Consider the following 21,858-nt stretch of genomic DNA (forward strand, 5'->3'; position numbering starts at 1 on the left):
ACATGCCTGAAAATCTAATGTGCCCAGCTATCTCCCGGATGGCACTCCAAATGCTGTCCCACTTGCAAAAGGCCATTGTTGCTGAAGTCTCAGATTCAGCTTGCTTACAAAATAAAAAAAAAAAAAAAGATAAAAGAGACCACAGTAAAATTAAAAAGGTTAAGATACATTTAGACTTCCTCCCCTCTGGTAATAAGATTAATTCCTTGTTGGCTCAGAAGAAGGAAAACTATTACTGAGTCATCTGCAATTTACACAGACCTAATCTAGTAAACCCGTTTGTCACACAAGAAGTGGGTACAAAGGTGAGTATTGTTGTCCTCTAAGTGGAAATACTTGCTTAAAGCTCGATTCTGCACATTGCTGTAGAGACTTCGAGGTGGAGTATACACAGTGGACAAAGAAAACTCCCAGCTCCCGCTGATACACTGACTGCTGATGGGGGCTTATCCCTTCGGGGCCAGATCCTTAAACAACAGAGGCTGGCATAGCCCATTTGACTTGTACACCCACGACAACTGACCCTACCAAAGGCTCTTGGTCTATCTCTATAGATTAACCATACGTATCTTCTTTTACAAATTCTTGTTGTAACACCTGATCGCTGAATAAGACCAAACCCCTTCTTATGGTTGTATTTTCCACCTTCTTACCCCTCCCCTTCAAAATACCCTCAGATATGCTACCTTAACGGATTAAACGTTTCCGTTTTTTTCTCTCCTTTATTCTATTCAGCATCACCTCTGAACACGTTCAAACGTGCAGTGGTGTATTTTCAGCCTCACCGTACCTCAGAAATACAAAGTTTGCAAGTAAGGAACCAGGCTGTGTAAGTCAGTCTGCAAGTCATCTAGGGTTATACAACACTCCTGATTTTGCTAGAAGAATAATAGGGAATGGCTGCTACATCTTTTTATACTCTTGCATTTAAGAATCAAATAACAGCCATTTTTGCTTACAGAAAGAAAATGAAAAGCACTGGCATTCATTACTGTTGATTTGCTCTCTTTTTATTAATCATTTCTTATTTTTAACGGGCCACAGGAGTGAACAATATAATACAATGGTAGGAAGATATTTACCAATTTAGCACCTCATTATAAAACTACTCAGAAACCTCTTTGTCTCTCGTTTAACATAATAATTATTAGTGGCAACAAAAGTGGATCCCACACTTGCACCATGATTAGCAAGTGATGAATTTGGGTTGAATATATTGCATTTTGCTAAGTAAACCTTATTATATCCCAAATCCTCAGTCTAAAAAACATCTAATTTTAAGAAAATAATTTCCACTCCTGTTTAAATGCATGTTTCCAAATCAGTCAGTGATATTCTATAGAAAACTGCCCCTTTTATGCTTGAAGTCTCCAGCTGCCACACAATTTATATCTCTTTCCTCCCCTCTTTGTTTTTCAGCCATTTTCCCTGAATGTCAAAGTCAATTTAGTGCATTTCACTTTGCTGAATAAATCAGAGGCGAAATCCTTGCTAAAAGTGAAAATTTGATTTGCTAAAAGGAGCTTAGGGCAACTATTAATCAATATATCCAGAGTGTCAAAGCTAAGGCCATGATAGACATGCATTCATTTGGAGATTGGTTGAGGCAGATAAAGGGGGACACTGGGAAAAAAAAAAAAAGTGCAACAGCCAGTGTAGTGTGTTTGTTGGGGGCATGGGTGGAGGGAGAGGACTGTTGCAGGGTGGGGGGGGAAAGGAGACAGTCACTCAGAAGAAAGAGGCAAGTACTTGTATACGAATGAAAGGTGAACTTCATAGACACATAAAGTCACTGTTTAATGCTGATCTTGAGACGATTTTAATGAAGGATTTTTTTTTTTTAAAGTAAACCTTAAGAATTGAGCCAAGTTCTTTTGTTACCTATTAATTCCATTTTTTGCTGTTGTTTTGCTTTTGGTGATGATAATTCTTAAACAAGCCTTTTCAACAAATAGATAGGGATTTTAAAGTCAAAACTAGCAGAGTTCCAGATGCTTTCTTAAGAGTCTTGCTGCACATTTATTCTATATTCATGTATATTTTGCAGGTGATGAAATGCTTATATGCCTGGGATTATATTCTTTTTCTCCCTTTATTTAATGCTAGCAAAAAATGCCAGAAATTACTATCCTGGAAACTCAAGTGCTCTTTTTATCATAGAATCATAGAAAGTTTTGGGTTGGAAGGGACCCCTAGAAGTCATCTAGTCCAACCGCTCCGCAGCAAGCAGAGACACCACTAACTAGATCAGGTTGCTCAGAGCTCCGTCCAACCTAGTCTTGAATGTTTCCAGGGATGGGGCCTCCACTACCTCTCTGGGCAACCCGTTCCAGTGTTTCACCACCATCATTGTAAAGAATTTCTTCCTTATATCCAGCCTAAACCTACCCTGATTTAGTTTAAAATCATTACCCCTCGTCCTGTCACTGTTGTCTCTACTAAAAAGATTGTCCCCATCTTTCCTATAGGCTCCCTTTAAGTACTGAAAGGCTGCAATCAGGTCTCCCCGCAGCCTTCTCTTCTCCAGGCTGAACAAGCTCAACTCTCTCAGCCTGTCCTCATAGGAGAGTTGCTCCAGCCCTCGGATCATTTTTGTAGCCCTGCTTTGGACCCACTCCAACAGTTCCATGTCCTTCTTTTTATCCCAGGACATCTATGTCTAGTAGTACTAGAAACCTCCTCACCTCTCCAATGCTCACTCTCTCAGTTCTGAACTGGAACCAGTCTTTTCTGATTAGCAGGCACACTAAGGGAGTGTGCATTTCTAGTTGCATGCAAAGCCTACTCTTTTGTAGTGAAATCAGCTAGAATTTTGCCACTGACTTCAGTAACAAACCCATCAAGAACAGTGTGCCATCATCTCTCAGGTGGATATATTGAATAATTTTAAAATAAACAAACAGACCTTTCTGTAACTACCTTTTACCACACTGCAGATCCCTGTTTTGATTCTAAAATTCTAAAAGACTGTGGACATGTTTATTCATGCATTATCTTGGAAGTCCTACCTCCTCCTCCCTGCCTTGCAAAAACACCTAAACCTTCTCTGTGATACTATTTTCAAAAAATGAGAAAAAATTAAAAATCCCACCATTCCTAGCACTTCAGATGTTAGAACAGATGAACCGCTAGAAATTTAGGCACACTGCTGTTCCATTCTGCTCAGAGAAGCTTGAATCAACATGGTAATCTAGACACTGACAGTGTTGGATGGTCCATCCACGCTAATGCTCAAAAATAAAACCGACAATCAATTATTGATTTCCCATATTGAAAAATTTAGTGACAGAGGTCAAGGAAGTCAGTAGTTTTTGAGAAACCTTTTGGCTGGAATCTCTACCTGTAAGGCCCAGGGAATGGTCTGCCTCAGATCCCGTATGTCATACAAGTTGCGAGTTCAAAAACATTTCCAACATAGTAAAGCATGTCTGATTTCCATAATTAGTGCATGTTTGTAAAAGGAGTTAAAAGAGCAGTTAGTGGTCTTTTGATAAACAGAAGGCAAAGAGAACTTGCAAAGTGTCCAACATAGTACACTGATAAAGGGCAGGATGTCCTGATTCCCCAGGAGGCTCAAGTTATTATTAATACAAAACCTCTTAGCACAAAACAGCTCGTACTCCACTCCATGTTCCATGAGCAGTAAACACTACATTTGCATGTCCAGCTGTCTGCAGAGTGACCGGCACCCTGTGACAGAAGGCTCTACGGCGGCTGCAGGAGTCCTCACGTTGCCTGAAATTGTCCTGCGTTTAGCTAGCAGCACATGAGACTAGAGAAGGCCTCAACCTCAGCAGAAACAACAAATTTTACAGCAGCAAGCAGCATGGTACAGACATACAGAAGACATCTATTCCCCTTGCAGAGCTGAGATTCTGTATTAGCTGCCACGGTAACAATCCAGAGAAGGTTCTGGACATAAACAGGATGCTGGCTATAGCTACAACGTATATGATTATACACACCAGGTACTTCCAACATGTTTCCAGTCTGTCTTCAAAGTCCTATTAACGTGAATACTACCATGAAGTAACATTCAGCGCTTTGTCATTTAAACACATGCTGTGTGTCCACTAAAATGTAGATACATAAACAACTGTGTGCTTGAGAACATCTACATATATACCTAATTCATATCTGCATGGATGTACCATATACATATGCTCGCATGGTTTTTTGAACATTAGCTTTCCAAAAGTGACTACAGTCAACTTTTTCTCTGTACTTTTACCTAAATGGGGTGGTACTTCTGAAACAGATGATGAGAAAAGGACATTTTAGAAATGACAGCTCTGCAGCAAATCATGTTCTTGTTCAGTATTAAGAATGTTAAACTGCACCCCGAGAGCTCCTTTGGAAAGGAAAGCTTAAATATTGTCCACCACAAAGAGTATGCTGGAACAATAACATTTCATAAAACATTAACATTAAACACTAAAATATTCAAAACATCCTTGGATTTGCTCCATTAAATTCATGCCCCCTCCCCCCCTTTTTTAACACTAGCACCAGTGGCAGTATCGATTCTAACTATTCCCCTTCTTGAACACAGTTACTGCTAGATAAACAGGGACACAGCTGAACACAAGCAGGCTTATTTTACTAAATAATGTAACTAGTTATTTTTGATGTATTAGTCTGATTCACTGTTTCCAAACAAATTTTTCATTTTAAGTGCAAAAAAGTTGATTTCTATGGTCTGGCTGATGTTTTTTCATGCATGCAAATTCTTCAGAGAACATTTTGTCTTTAGCTTCCTGTTATGCACATTTTTAAGAGCTTAATGTTTCCTGCCTCCACTTAATATGAAAGAACATTGCACATTTTTGCTGAATGTCAATGAGATAGTTACATTACAGAAATCGTGCCTAAACGACTCTGATGCTATGACTAGGTATTAGCAGAATTCCACCCCATACTGGAAAAGAGTTTAATTAATATGATGTAACCAATATAAAATGGAAACTCCACAAAATACAATGCAAAGGTAGGAAACTCAACCACCAGTAAATATGGAATTAAGCAGGGCTTTCTTATTTAAAAGAGAAATAATATAAAATTAAATTAAAAAAAAAAAAGTCTTGCAGAGGCTTCATAAATATATTTACAATTTTTTTTGGTCAGTTAGTAGGGGTTTGGTCTCACCAAGCAGGAGACAAAGCAGCATTGGCCTCTCCCTAAGCACCTTCAGTATTTTACTAACGAAGTTACAGTACATCAGAATATTTTAATCTGACACAAAGAACAACAATAGATCTGACTGCTGGGCTGATAATCTTCTTATCACACCCTGTGAAACCTAGCTCTAATATTTGACTGAGCCTCCATTACTCGGCAACACATTCTAAAAAGGCCAACAATGGAGAGAGAATGAAGTGGAGTGTGGAAGTACCTCCATATCTACATAAAAGAGATTAGAGGCGACAGCGTTCCATTTTACAGCTCAATCATATTGTGTTAGCATGCGCTTATCCGAGCGCGGATGAAATTGAAAGAGAAATAAAAAAGAGTCAGGCAGATAGGAACCAGAAAAGCGAGGCATGAGCAATTTCCAAGGATATAAAAGGATGCTAATGGCGGGGCCCTGTCATTCTTAAAAAGGGCTATTAGGGCACCATCATCTGTTCTTGTGCCCTTACGCTTCTCTAACTAAAGTCAAGCATTTCCTAATGCCACTGTGATCTTTTTCTTCTTCAGATAAGACATGGTCATGTTTCATAACAACACACTTTCCATTTATTTGATTTATAAATGCAAGGAGACTAATTCTATTTACTGATAAAGGCTTTCCATATATATTTTTCTTTCAATATTTCCTTTTGTAGATGGCATAGACTTTTTGTTCAATAAAAGCAACTATTGAAATGTTTCCAATAGCACAAAAATACTAATGATTTTACAAAAGCATTTGAACTTTGTTTAATTTTAAAACATTTTTTCGTCTACGACTGCAATGGGAAATGGTTGGCCAGGGCAGAATGCATATTGCATTGTTACCTTTTTACAGATAATCTCATTAAAAGACTTCCTTTTAGAATAGCAAAACCATCATTTTGGTTTCTTCCACAAAGACCAATTTTACTTTGAATTGTAATGCTTTACAGCCGAGATCTTTATTAGTTATTAAGCACCTAATATATAAAGGCCTTTAATTATACTGAACCTTAAGAAATCACTATAGTAAAGAAAGATTTGCTGGTTGCTGCTTTGCTGTGCTAGGCACAAATTCACTACTGGTATAATTAATCGATTCTAAGAGATTTACACCAAGGATTTACTTAGTCTGTTAAGCTACAGTGAACTTTTATGCAATTTGCACCCTTTTTCTAACTCACCCTCTTTCCAAATCTGTTACGTTTCTGCCTACAATAACATTTTAGCTAGCACCAATCCAGGCTCTTCTACAAGCTGTTTTGTGCCAGACATTAGCTGAGCACAGGCAGTCCAAGTTCAGCAGCACTCCATCTTCAAAACCAAGCTACAAAAGCTCATCACATTTGCCCTTTAGCATGTCAAGCCCTTTTGCATTTTGATTTTTGTGATCAAATGCCAAACAACAAGCACAGATTTTATCACTCGCCTCTGTTACCAAAAGGCTTATAAAAAGATTGTCTTTATTTCTTGGGGCTTTTTTTCTTCTCATTCCTAAACAGAGTCAGGTGAGTAAACTTAGCTAGTGTGGCTTTACCATGGCAGGTGTGTTTTTGAGTTTACCTTGTAATAAAAGGCTGCCTCACAGCAGAAATGTTCCTCAACTGGTTCATATTGGAGACTTGTAAATTTTTGAGGCCAGTTTACAGCATCCAATACCTATTCCATGCTAACCAAAGCCATCACTTTCAAGGCTGCTCAGTCTCATCCCTCTGCTCTTCCTACCCCTCCAGCCAAATCAAAGCTACACAGTATATTCACAAATCAAGCTGACAAAAGTTCCCCTGCAACTACTATGGAGCATGACTGACTTCTTTGAGAGCCTACTCTATTTTGTTTAAGGTGATCTAGGTATCTTCCAGAGATGAAACTCAAACTCACCTATTTAACTCATTTTCACTTAATTTCGGGTGCTTTATTAGAAACCAGTGTAAGACAAAGTAGCTAGTATAATATAGAGTGATGTTTAAATTAGTTTACAATTTGCTTGGGCTCATCTAGAACTGCTCTGAACAAAGCCATTCAGAAATGTCAGCTGTGTTCCTAACCACTGTAACAAATTGTTGCCTGAACGCTGCACACCTAATGACTTCAAATTAGCTCCACTGCGATATTGCCTGACAGTTCGTTACGACTGTTAGCAACATAGCTGGCGTATCATGACCAATAAATTGGTTTCAGTGTGGGCTGGGAAAGGGACTTCCATCAATTTGATTAAAGAAATTACTGTAGCATTCAAAGCATAAAGACAAACTAGTTTAAGGAGACAGAAATAAGTTAACTGTACCAGAAAAACATTGCTTGTGATACAAAAGCTTGTTTATACACATTTGTGGCACAGGGAATGGCTACATTTCAACTGTGTCACATATTGACTATTTTAGAGTCTGTAGGTTGCTGTCTCTCATCTGAAGCAAAATAACATCCCATAAATGTATAAATTATTTTATTATTATTTTTTGTAAGTGTTTATAGTTATCAAAGATGACCCAGAAGCACATACCAGAAGAACTGAGGCCTTGTGCTGGTTAGCACAAGTTGAATAAAAACCCAGGAAGATTATTTCTTTCTATTTTTTTGCGATTTCTTTTGTTACTAGAAATAAAATATATTTAACTTTGACAAACAAACAACTGACTGGATTATTTATTCTACTATTAAGGTATACCAAAATCACATCTAAAATGAGGATGATGTATTACTCAGAGGAATTAAAGGTTATCTGTTCTTATGCTCAATAAGGCTCCAATATCAAAATGAGAAAACTAGCGAGCTGATGAAAACATGCTGACAGGCTCACTCATCTGCTGGACTAGAAAAATACCTTAAGAAACAAGAAAAGAAGCCGACCTTTTTTGTGTGACTTTACCATTTGCGAAAGGTGACAGACTGAGAACCCTGGAGACTCTCTCTTAAGTTCGTATGCTAGCTCACAGAGCAAGCACAAATATCTCAGCATTGGGAGGATATAAAATACACCTGAAATGTTATCTGAAGAAATCATTAGTCTTCTGAGAAACTGCTTTTGATGACCCTCACTTTTCTTGCTAACAAGAGTGCCAGGTAGCTTTTACAATACCAACACATTTACGTGATGTAGACCTCAGTCTACATGCAGACCAAGGAACTACTAAGCTATAAGAGACCTTTTGGTACAATTCAGTTCTTTCTACTGAACTGCCAGTACAATTCAGTTCTCACACTACTTCATTCAATGAAGAGAACAATTCCTCTCTGCCATGCCAAAATATAACTGAATTTTTGCACCTCCTGCGGTCAGTATAAGACAGTGCTGCATTTATGTAATAGAGGAACCAGACTTACATTCAACTACTGCTGAATCAGATGAGTACAGAGGAGAGGACTTACACTACCCTTCACACCAGGCTAATGCTCTGGATAGCAAGGAAAGTTTACCTTCATAAAAGTAATACATGAAAAAAATTCATTCACTGAGAGCATGTAAAACTTATTAACATAGTAACACTCATAGCAATAATAATACTATTTCCAAGGTAAGATATATTATCATCTAACCTACATCCTATGTGAATAATCTGGAGCCTTAAGAAAACTTTCTGCATTGTAGTGACAGAACAAATCGTATTTTTTACCAGAATAGAATAACCCATGCAATGATTTCTGTATGTCATCTATTTGCAATAAATACTGCATGTACCTGGAATATGCTTAGCCCATCCAATGATCACCACCAGTTCTCTGTCTGCCAGGTCACAAAGAGTGGTAAGTGCTTTGATGTCACTGTCTGGAACAGTGGGGTCAGGCATAGCATAGATCTTCTCTGGTTCAGCCACCAGCAAATGGGAAACAATCTTGTTATCTGCAAAAATGGTCCAGAACAGTACAAAATCACCAGCAGCACCATTCTACTTTTCAAACCGATGGCTCATATTTCAAACTGCACAAGAATTTGTCTTAAGACACTGGACCTCATTAAACCATACAGTAACTTCACTGGCTTCTCCCAGCGGTTACAGCACAAACAAATTTGATCCATGAACAATATTTATCAAGCTAGGCATGTATGTTCTTAAAACAGTAAATGTAATGGAAAGTAGAAAGACACTATCACCTCCTACTATCGGAATACAAACTTTGTAGAAAAATATTCGCACTTTGTAATGTACTTCGGACTGTGCAAATAGAAAAGTTTTGCCTTCCTCTAATTACCTGCAACCCCCTCAGTCCCCAAAATGTAGATGTATCTTTTGAGGGAGCGAATACCAGAAGCACTTAGTCAGTCACTGAAATCTGAAAATTCTGTCGGCAATTCCAACTACCGTTCTGTATTTTAGCTGTCACTGTTAAACAGTTGCAACAAAAATGGTCCCGGGACTTTCTCAGTGCTCTTTATCCCATATATCTTATATTATGGGTAGCCTGCCTATTGAAATGTTAAGAATGAATCTGTACTCCTTGGGGCCTATGCTATAAGAAAAGCAGGGTGTTGTCTTGTATTTCTTTTCAGTGAAAACACAAAACTTTATAATGATGTGTAAAATTAGCTTCTTTAAGTACAAAAACAGACTAATTATCTCCTCTCATTTCCATCCAGGAACAGCTATTAAAACCAATGAAAATAAAGAGTGTAAAACTAAGGAAAATATCAGTAGATGCAGTGTCTACCTCAGGAAACTGGTTTTGTGCAAAGAATGATACTTTATCATATTCTCACACCGGTTATTATCTATACAGCATTTTCATTCATGTATTTATTATTCACTTTTTCATCCAGTTGACTTGTGGAATCTATTTGGAATAATCAATGAAGTTACAAGAAAAGTGAAGAGAAAAAAAAAAGAGCAGAAGAGCCTGGAAGATTTACAATACAGCACTGCTATTCTATACTTTGTAAGTAGGATAAACATAAAGTGAGCATTATATCCATGTGGAGGGCCAATGGAAATATATCTATACAGGAGCCTGACATGTAACTCTGAGAAGGCAGAACTGAAAAATAGGAAAAGAACTAATTCATTAAGCCTCCTAATACAGGATACATTACTATACTTCCCAATATATTTACATTTTACCTTTCATGGTAGGTACATCTTGTGACCTCAAATGTACCACCAGAATTTAAAGCCTTTAGTGAATTTACACAAATCTGTTCCCCTCATTTGGATAAAGGGGCTTGATATAAATGGGATTCCACTGCCAGAAGGTGTGAAGTATTCTTTGCAGAGAAAACTGCCAGAATTAGTATCATTTTCCACTTCCACATGTAAGTCACAGGATGGACCACACTGTCGTCCTGTGGGGGAGCTGCAATGGAAGCTGATGGGGATGTGACTTCCCCAGAAGTGTCAGAGAGGCTCCCTACCAGCCCATGACAGATTTCCATAAAATACTCACTTGATTCAGATTTCTGATACTTTACTGCTCTTTTGTGACACAGACTCCTCCATTCTGATCTACCGTCTCTACACTTTTTGCCTTATTCCAAATTTGTGTGTCAGAAGTTGTGATATATGTTAGCCTTTCATAAAATAAGTGCAAGAGCCAACTGGAAACCATCACATCAAGCATGTTTTATTACAAGGAGACATATTCATGCTTTATATGAACTATGGGAACCATGCCAACCGAGTAATTCTTGATCTCAATATTCTACTGATTATCAAACTGATTAATGAGGAATTCTATTCTTATTTAAAGATGACAGATGGTAGTTTTAACTTATACTGGCAAACAGCCTTTGCACATTTTTTTTAAAATTTTTAAACAGTCTTTTCATATCCTGTGTAACTTCATACAGAAAACATCATCTTTTTAAGTGAGAAAAGATAACATTGCTTCTCCCCAAATTCCAGTATTTTTACATGTATTGAAAAGTATAATAAATCAATTAGACTTTCTTAATATCATAACATATGTAGCTGAAGACTTCAACTTTGTGGTTTTTTAACCAGTGATAAATGAATGAAGAAACATCTCCTCAAGTCCTGTTTTTTTTTCCCTGCAAACAGAGGAAATGGCCAAAGAACCTCTTTCATTTTTTGTATAAGGTTCCTCACCAACGGCTTTTTGTAAGTTATTCAGGAATATTGTATATTTTCACTCAGCATTAGCAAAATCTCAAATTCTTTTTATTTTCACAATCAACAAGATCTACAGGCAGGCCATTAGATTCCATGGTGAAGCTGGAAAATCCAAGAAAGGCCAGAAGTAGGTGTAGGAAAGATCTTCCAAACACCTGTCCCTTCCCTATAGGGGAGGAAAGCTACCTGTATTGGAGTGTGCATTAGCATAGACCATAGGAAAATTCTGAATGTACTCAGAAAGCTCCATCACTCAGGAAATTGAATAGCCATGAGCACTGTTTCTAGGTAAATCTTATTTAATGTTTCCCTAATTAGAATCAATAGAACCCAATTTTCATTCTTGTGCCTTTGTTATGCAGAAACTATCGGTCAGGGTCCAGAAAATCTCTCAGGCTACTTCCACACAAAACCGATTCAACTGTTTCAAGTCTTGACACTTATCTGGCAGGATCTGAAAATTAAGTTTTATAAATGTTTGCTACAAAAATGTTTGTAATTGGACGAGCTAAGGAAAATGAAGGGAGGCACCTAGATAATGAAGAATGATTTATAAGGAGGTTAGTTAATCTCAGACAAATGGAGCTTACAGAAATTGGTGTAGTTGCCGTCTTAAAGGCAACGTAGTACACTGCTTTGCAGTAATCTTGGATTTACAGAGATCTTGTATTTCAGTACAACTGTGTTAACCTCTGTTCATATTAAAGGGCTCGGGGTTTTGGGGTTGTTTTTGGTTTTGGTCTTTTTTTTGCCTGTTTGGTCTTGGCTTTTTTGGTATGCTAGGCTATCAACATTTCTACTCAATGACAATATCAAGTAAATAAAAAACTGACAATCTGTGCACCCAGGAAAACTAAACCTCTAATGAAATTAAGCATTAGAGTTTATTAAATTTTATTGTATTATCAGAAAGTTTTTATTATAATGTGCAAAATCTGCTTAGTGCAGCCCTAGATTGTATTTACAGAACGGTGGGACAGCTTATGGAGGCTGAGTAGAAGATGCCAGATTGGACAATTGAAGGAATATAATCAGCATAATGTTTTTTGGAAAGGCAATAGGAAACTATGCCATATGTTCACTTAAGCCTTAATTTTATGTAAAACTGGCTGTTTTTTCTTTGACACAGCTAAAATACCCTTTCACTTACAGTTCAAAGACTGTTTATTTGCTCTCCAGATCCCCATATGCTCAAACGTACTGTACACAGCACTGTCCCCTACTGGGGAACACGAACCAAAACAAATGCCATTTTCCATACGGTCAGGTATTTTCAAGAGCCTAAAACTGATGTGTGTTGTCAGACGCACAGGGACACAGGCAAATGGCAGCCAAGGAGGAGTTTGCCCTCCTTATTTCTCTGGCTTATTTCTCTATTTTAGGAGCAAATTAACCTTCTTGGCAGGAACAACCGGATGTGTGTATTCTAATTTGAATTCAGAAGAGTTTACAACACTTGATACAGTGTGGGTGCCTTTGCGGGGTAATACACTAGCCTCTTGCACTACAGCTATAATGCTATTAAATTTACTTCATGGAATTAGTACAGTCGCTGCCTGAGTTTATACAGCTGCAAAGCAAAACCCCTAACTATTTTTAGTTAATCGCAAAGAGGATGGAACTTGTATTTTAGCAATGAGATGATCATCTCTCTCGCGCTCTCTCTCTCTCTCTCTCTCTCAATTTCAGCCTGGTGAGATACAATCAAGGACATTATTAAAACATAACAAAACAAAGCAAAAAAATCCATGAGGGTACTAGTGCCTAAACTACCAATCTATGCTTGTTATTAGTGTGGCATACTGCTGTTTTAATCTACACTAGGTAGTGTATTAATCTATAGGTATAAATTAATGAGGCTCTTAATGTATTTTCATTGGGAGGTTGAGCAGTCAAAACTCATTTAGTTAGTGAAAACTACAAAAATCACTTTCTTGTGAAATCTGAAACTAGAAGCTTCAATGAACTAATGATCAGAGTATAAACCATTTTATGTACCACTGAAAAGAATGATAACCTGTAAATGTAAAATTTGCACTGCATAAACCATGCTTTTATACACTTCCACCTGTAAAAATATTCTTTGTTCAACTCCACTTGAGAAAGATGAGCATATTTAAAACAAAATATGTTAACAGCTAAATGGATACAGCGTTCATGGTAATATCTTCTGACCAAACCCTTGTCCCAGTCAGAAGGAGGTTAGCAAACAGTGTTAGGAGTCAATACCTTGTATTTAAAGAGAAATTTTGTATATCTGGTGTACTCACATGGCTTTTTTGCTGGCTGAACTAGCTGAGGGTTCAGGTATGGGCTATTCTCTGCATCTATTCTGCGCTTGTACTTCTGGCGACCTCCACGTACTCTGTCTAGGCGGACACCTACATTGGGAAAAATAAACAAACATGTAATTATATATATTACAGGAATGCCTTTCAGGTAACCCTCTTCTATCTCCTGCCTCCCAATATTTATTTGGAATGCATCTTTATTTCAAAAGATTAATTTTAGAAAGCAAGGGAAAGCAACACTACAAGTATTTGCTAACTTTACATTTTCACACATGCAAGACTAAGTATACAACATAATCCCCTGTTAATTTAAAACCATTTGTTCATTTTTACATATTATTAAAAACAGCTAATAAGTTTCATTTCCATGTGAAAGAGTCTGATTTTAAGTAACTTTTGCCAGAAGCAGAAGTTCAAAGCTGTATTAAACACCAGGATATACAAGGCTAACATTATGAGCAGAGAAGTACAGAGAATTAGAACTTTAGAAAAAATGAGCACTGTATACAGTTTAGATAGCCAAAACCAATGCTTTTAATAACATGGATTAACATGGCCAGAGGATACAAAGTGAGTATCCTTAGTAAAGGAAGAAGATATACGTGGCTTCAAGACGTGAAACGGTTTGTAAGGGTTTGAAAGAAATTGTATGGCTGTTCATTTAGATGCCATTAATGATGAATTAACATTTGTGATCTACCTCCATACGGTTCATTGCTTCAACAAAGCATTCTGCTACCTGTTTTGTATGGACATACAGGAGTTTACCTTCCTGAAAACAGCTATAGCTGCTCTCATAGACAGAATGAGAAAAGGAAGGGGAAAAAAAACCACGGTAGGTCCTATGAAACAATGAAGTATTTGTACACCCTTCTGAGTCACCCAGGCAGATTTCCAGACAACCAGGACCCATGTCAGTATAACCAAGTAGCAACATAACAATGAAGTTGAAAAACTCGGCACATATGCAGGGCAACAGGACAAGTAATACCAAGTGCAAAATTTGTCCCTGATGACATGGATTTAATTAGACGAGAATGAAAGGACACATTCTGTATCAATGATCCCTGTGAGCGATATAATAAAGTGCAGCTTTTCTTTTCATTGTCTGTTTTAGCTTTCCTCCCTCTATTTATCTTTTCTATTGCCATTATTGTGCCCTACTCTACTACTTCCCATCTCCCCGATCTTTCCCTCACAGGAAATACTGGCTTCTGGACAGCAGAGAAGCCACCACCAAAGACGCTACAGTTTGTGTGCACAGCAAGAAGCATACAGCACAGAGCTTATCTGCTGCCCATGAGCCTACACTAGTAGCACAGTCTAGCTACCAGGAAACATCTGTCACTCCTCTTTCATCCTCAAAACCGAGAGGACTGGCAGGGTTTTGCTGAAGAAAAGCCATCTTGCCAACTAGCCAGAAATGCACAGCCAACTCTTATTGGTTTGGTTTCTTCTTCTTTTATATTTCTTGCCTTTTTTTTCCTTTTCCTCTTCTAGCTCCTACTCTCCAAGCTGCCATGAAACTAATACACCAGAACACTCACTAGCTGATCCAAGGAAGACAACAGTTTACAGATCCAGTTCTGTGCTCCTCTATCAGCAGGGAAGGCTTTTGTGCATGAGGTTCTCATTCACCCAGATGGACTGTTGGTATCTCTAAAGGTTAGTAACACAGGAGCTACTCGGCTAAGGACACAACCGGTGTCTGTAACTATCATGCAGTGAATTGTATACAGCAGTGCTGCTCAACAGTTTTTGCTCACCAGGAAAGCTGGTAATGATCACCTCTATTTAACAGCGAAATTTCATTCAATTTCCTGCAGAAGACTGTATTTCACTCGTCAAACTCCAGAAGCACATTTCTTATTGCATGTTACCAATTATATTTTTGTGAATCACATTGTATAAATAATAAAATCCATCAACAATGTACCCAAATAGGCCAGTGTACAATTATGAATGAAATCTTATTTATGGTATTTACCTATATCACTACCAAACTTGTGACTGATTTGTGGTCTAAGCTATTTGATAAAATTTATGGTGACTCCATCAACAAAGCATGGTTATATTTTGTTCGCTTTTAAAGTTATACTTAGAAATGCATGAACGACAAGACCACTTTAAAAAGTCCAAAGCTTTTCACAGCTAATGATAACTCTGTGTTCTCCACCCTTCAGTCGGGAGTTTGAGCTACACTTGAAGCAAATGACATACAGGACAATACACTGCCATAAAAATAAATAGCAAAAGACCAAGGTTTGACAGTTCAGTATTCAGAAATATGCAGAGGATTAGAACAAGCCACATGCGATATTGGTGGGATTATGAAAAAGACTGCCCAGCATTTGAAGAAAAATAGATAGAAAATGATTTCTGCATAATTCAGATGCCATCCTTCTTTCTGCTTGGGAGCAGATTTCATAGTGATAAAAGATGGATAGCATCAGCCAGAAGTATGTTTAATCAAAAAGTAATGGAACTGAAGCTTAAATTAAACTAATATAAATCTACCAAGATGAACAATTTTTTTACCTCCTTTGCATTTGCCAAGATACACGTTCAAGCCATTCACATACTCAATATTAGGAAACAGACAAACATCACAATAGCAAAATTATACATAGATCCATGCACTCACCAATTATACATAGCTATACCTGTAAATATAGCTACTTTTTTAAAAGAAAAACATTATAATGCTAAATAACTGGGGATTAACAGTATCACACATTTTAAAATTACCTAAATCTACAACTAATTCCTATTCTAATGTGAAAAGATTTTTGATAACATAATACCAAGAGACTATAAATTAGAGGTTTATAACCCCGTCATTAAAACTGATACAGAGTTTACCATCATTTTAGCTCCTAAGCTTTCCTTGTTCCTAGTACTACTACAAAGCAGCTATTTTAGAATAAATTTCTGATAATCTAACACACCCTAAGTGATATTTTACTTCCCAAGAGTCTTTACAGAAGTAAACATAGTGCAAGACACCACTTACAAAAGTGCACCCATCTGACATTCCATAAAAGCTTTGGAGTTGGTGGGTAGCAAACTGAAATCCAGAGGGTCCTGTGCATATGCATGCATTTCCCCCTGTACCTCCTATAGTTTGCAGGAGAGAATTCATTACATAAAGATACATTTATCTGCTCTCAAGACAGCAACAGCTGTCTGTCTTCGTTAGAAAAACAAAGGGAAGAAAGAAACAATTTTATCCACAAAGATCTTCATTTGGGGCGGGAGGAGCTTAACATCTTGATCACAGAGGTAATTGTTGTAATTCAGTACACAGCCTGTATCAGACTATTAAGGAGGATATTGTGGCATCTAGCTAGTGCGCAGGGAGAAGTTAAGTAGATCTCCGCTGTAGCTCTGCTGTGCACGTGGTTTGCCAGAGTATTCAGCGTCTCAGTTCACTCACTCTATCAGTCCTCAACCATAAAGTGAAAAGAAAGACATCCACTCCACCTATATAAACGAAGGTCACATCTCCGAATGAATTGCACTGTATGTATTATCATTACAGTTGTTTAGGGTCAAAACATCCATTAATGTCACTGAACAAAGCTCCACTGAAGATAAGCAAGTTGATTCTCCATGTTCCCCAACACTCAGTTTCCTTTTAAAATTCTTCAACTGAAAAACAAAAGCCCTAAAGAGAAAAATAGAGATGACCCCAGGGTACAAATAGGAAGAACAGGTTTGCTACCAGTTATGATACCAGCTACTTTCAACAGTCAAGTGCAACACATTCACTTTACATCTTAGGACAAGCACAACTCCTGAACTCCTCTGTTCAGGGGTGACGGACAGTCACACATTTTTACACTATTTACAAAGCTCAGAAGGCGAGGATTAGACTAGACTACACGTAAATTAACACCATAGCTACTTTTTTGAAAGAAAGCAATTACACATACTAACACAACATAAGAAGTTCTTCAGTTGGCCTTTCGGGAAAAAAACGGTTTCAAAGTCACTATGCAAGCTTCTACAAAAAAGGTTTACCTCCTGGCTCCTCACACAATCTTTGCATGATTACTATCAAAAGCTTACCAACACAGAACAAAACTGTACCAGGCACTTAGTCTAAAGTGAAGTTGTTCACATAGTCTTGCACAGAAATAACTGAACGCTAGAGCTGATATACAAAATGAGCTACCCACCAGGTACTTCCATCCAAACAAACTTAACACAGGCAAACCTGAACCCTCCATTTTATCTTGTTTCCTCATCTGTTCCTCCCTCACCCATAGATGCAAATTATTATTCCTATTCTGTAGTCCTTTTTCTCAGACTGCCTTGAAGCCCTCATGTGGGACAGATGCCCACTATGATTGGTGCTATATAATCAAAAAGATTGCCCTTACTCTGATACACCATTCTTTTTGCAATTCAGGTCCTCAGTATGATAACTGTATTTAACCATGCCATCTCATCTTCCATACAGAACCAAGCCACATCCAAAGTATACTATTTACTCCTTTATAATCTACCTCTCCTCTTCTTTTCCATTCCTCCTTCTTACCTTGGCTACAAGTCTCCAGTGTTCATTTGTCCACATTCTTGCCCTTTCCACAGAGCTCTATATCCACACAAAATCCTGAGGCTAGCTTGGAAGGCATTAGCCCAGTTCTTCAAATCAAGACCTAACACCACCAGGACTGCGTGTAAGAAACTGCTTACTATCTGTAACTGGGGACAGCTTTTTATTTTGGAAACAATAAATCTAATTTATTTACATACGAACTAATATCTGAATAAATCAAAACTCCCTCTCTACCTTCAACACATCAGTAAAGAACAAGTTTGAGATCAGAATCAAACCCACAATTTTTACTTCCTATGGAAATCTCAAAATTCTGCTCCCTTTCTGTCCCCTCTGCATGAGAGGTCTATGGCAAGCAGGTATGTTCTCCACCGACACCGTTCTGGCAAGCGCCATCTCTAACACAGCATTTGATACCTACTAAATATATTCCTATCTCATTTCTTGAGATATATAACTGGGTAATGATCCGTTTTCTACGGATGCCTGTAAGATTCCCAGCATTGCCTTAAATTCTCAGTGAGACCAGTAAGAATGGATAACCGACATAATTGCATCGTGCTGAGCTTTAGAGGAACATCAGTAGCAGAGGCAAAAAACCCAGATTAACTGCAAAACTGGAAAGAGCAAACAGAATTTTAATGGGAGGTTCTGATGTGGTTGTCCTTTGGGACAACATCTTGACAGAGTGTTCCAGTTCACTTGAACATGCTGTGCTTATTTGTAAGATTGCTGGGTAAGCTTGGGTGAATATTATAAACTCTAGGTTTTGCTTTTACTCATGTAGAACAGGAAAACCAGTTGATGTTTCCACCATGAACACAGACAGAATATATCTGGATACAAGAATGCATGCTCATGTAGTTACTCTTTAGACAATTTAGTAATCACTGTAGTTTGGGATTAGAGATGTGTGAGGCCAGTGCATTAATCCTATGGTCTGAAAAATTTGTAGTGGAAAAAATATTTCCACCTTAAACCACAAAAGACCTCTCTCAATACAGTAGAAACATGCAGGAAGTAACATAACATGAAGAAAAAAGGATAAGATGAGCTACCCATTCTTCTAGATCTGCATATTTTTTATGTGCTGAATGATAAAGATGCCAGAGAGCTTCTGAAATTAGTTTGCAAAATATTTGGATAATACCATGTACAGGTAAAAATTCAGCTAGAGATGTAAAATATGTGTCCACTATGCAGGTAATATTTTGAAAACAGAGTCCTAAGTCATCAAAGAAGATAAAAGCTATGACTTACATTAAAGCTTTCCTGATCTACAGCTGAATCAACAATTAGCAGGGGAAGGCTTTAGTGTTTTGTCTTCTGATACCTATCTGCACTATTAAATACACTATTTAGCTTAGCGCAGGAAGTCTAAAAATCATCCTCCTACTTTGCATTCAGTCAGTACCAGAAAGTATTTGTTAACATAGGATAAAATTGGCTGTTGTCAAGAGGTGTCTATAAAACAATTTAGTTCAGGAACTTGCCCATATAATGGACTGAAAGACAAAACAGTGTTTATTACTTTAATATCCAACTTGCTCCTCTGACAAAGATTTGCAACAAACAGTGTATTATAAAAAAAAAAAAAAAGTAGTATTGGGCCCATTAAAACATTCAGTGAATTTTTCCAGGTAGAAAAATCAAGAAAGAAAAATATTGCTTTTGTAAAAGAAGTGTTTCAAGCCAATGTTTCATTTCAGATTTTGCTCATGTTTAATAATTAAAAATGTTTCTGGGCAGCCATATGAACGGAATGTTTTGGAAAATCCCTTTTTTTCCTAGGAAGAGGGGATGAGAAGGCTGGACTTTGGCAAAGGAACTGAAAAAAAAATTCTCTTCGGTTAAAGCCCAGAGGTGTTTTTTTTCAGTTTGACAAAAGAACTGATAAATGTGTTACTTACTCACTCAGTACTCAACCTCTCTTGAAAGGAACATTAACTTTGCATGAACTAATCATCTACATGCTGAATTTTTGTGCACTGTCATTTATGCATTAAAACATAAAAGAACATGCATAAAATCCACTTAGTTTTCCCATGCAAATGAGATTTTGTGTAAATAAATTCTATTATTTCCTAGCGCAAGTGATTTCCATTGAAGAACGGTTCATAAACAAAGATGTTCACATGAAGAAAATGTGGCATAAAATGTTTAAGAGTACTACCGTTGCTTTACATTTTTAATGGTTCCATATAAAGCTAAGTGTCCTAATCTGTGACACTCGCAAATACAAATTAGGTCACATGCAACAGGTGACAAGTTTTAATTGAATGTCTTCTGTCTTCAATTCTGACAAAAGGTGAATGGAAATAAATGAGTCTGGCAAGACAGCCCTGAGCCTTACAATACCCAATATCTCATTATTTTTAAACAGCTATCTATAAACTGATGCTGACAAGCCTTGAACCTTTTATTTCTGTTCAAGAAGAGGTAAATGTGCAGAAAGTGAAAAAAAAAAAAAAGAAAAACAGGGCAGCTACTCTGTTGCATTAAACATGTAATACCCATTATGAGCTCTCAAATACTACAAAAGAATACCTTTTACACTTCACCTAAGAACTTATAAAAAAAAATATGTTTCTTTTCCAGAAGAGACACACTCTGTGCACTCAGTTCCTAGTGCCTAAATCCGATCTTTTCTGTGTGTTATACTGCCAGAACTCCATTAGAATTATGCTAGACTCACGCTGATTTTAAAGAGACTGAAATTAGGCCACTAAATACAGGCTACAAAACTGCCACTTCTTTTCCTTCACTTTTCGGAAGTGAGGAAGAGCCTATGTTGCAGCAAAATGTGCATATTTGTAAACTGTGAAGGAAAAGCGATACAGAACTAAGACTGTGAACATACAAAGCCCTGATGTTTCTGAAATGAAACAATTACCATCACATAATACTTCTCTCCACATCACCTGGATTACTAATATACTAATAACCAGGAAGCAGTGTGAAACACCACAAAAGCTTTTATGAATAATACAGAAAATACTGTTGCTAATTGCACCATTAAATTTCATGTCATTGTGCTTATATATCATAACCACACTATATAGTAATATATGCCTTATTTTTTTAATTATGCGTAAGACATCCTCGGACAAAGTGTAAGAATAAATAAAGGCAATCTATCACTAACCAAATACCACAGTTCCTACCTTAATTTATTTAAATATAGTTACACAAGATGGTATCTTGTTTCAGAGTTCAAATTACAACCAATTTAATGAAGTGGAGCTTGCTGGGCGGTAAAGTCATTACTGCATCAATACGCTTGCAACCATTACTTTAAGGTGACAAGGGCAGACTGGGAAAGTCAGCTTGGCTGATGATCCAGGGAGAGGGTATAGAATGCCAAGAGACAGAAAGGTCAAAAAGTAAGTTTGAGCATGGCCATATCAATGTCTGAAGGTCAAAAGCAGGCCTTTATTCTAGATCACATCACCAAAGCTTATAAAGAATTCAAGAGCTATGCTAGTGACAACTCTAATAGAAAAGAAGTCTAACTGAAGTTCTGGACCATTTGCTGGTGACTCTCAAGAGAGATGGGAAGATCAAAATGAAATGCGTTATAATAATCGGACTGTGAAGTACTGGTAGCATGAATCAAGATCTCAATACCCTTTTCAGATACAATAATGTGCAGTTTTATAATATTTCAGTTAGTGACTTGGATGATGTGGGATTCTGGAATTAATCTGAGATCCAGAAGTCACGGGAAAGCTCTTAACAATGTGAGTTGAAACAGTTACATAAAATCATACCGGTTCTACTAGGACCAAGA

General features: G+C 37.4%; 1 protein-coding gene across 15 annotated transcripts in view; it reads right to left on the reverse strand.

Moving 5' to 3' along the window:
- ESRRG (estrogen related receptor gamma) overlaps positions 1–21,858 on the reverse strand; it is a 412,075-nt gene that overhangs the window by 41,429 nt on the left and 348,788 nt on the right. For all 15 annotated transcript variants that reach the window (XM_075413010.1, XM_075413003.1, XM_075413011.1 and 12 more), the window contains 2 exons: positions 13,484–13,594; positions 8,831–8,992 (listed from right to left, as the gene is read on the reverse strand). In XM_075413010.1, the coding sequence (XP_075269125.1) occupies positions 8,831–8,992; positions 13,484–13,594 (273 nt within the window). The remainder of the gene's footprint in view (positions 1–8,830; positions 8,993–13,483; positions 13,595–21,858) is intronic.

Source organism: Opisthocomus hoazin, chromosome 2 (assembly GCF_030867145.1).
Source record: "Opisthocomus hoazin isolate bOpiHoa1 chromosome 2, bOpiHoa1.hap1, whole genome shotgun sequence".
Taxonomy (NCBI): domain Eukaryota; kingdom Metazoa; phylum Chordata; class Aves; order Opisthocomiformes; family Opisthocomidae; genus Opisthocomus; species Opisthocomus hoazin.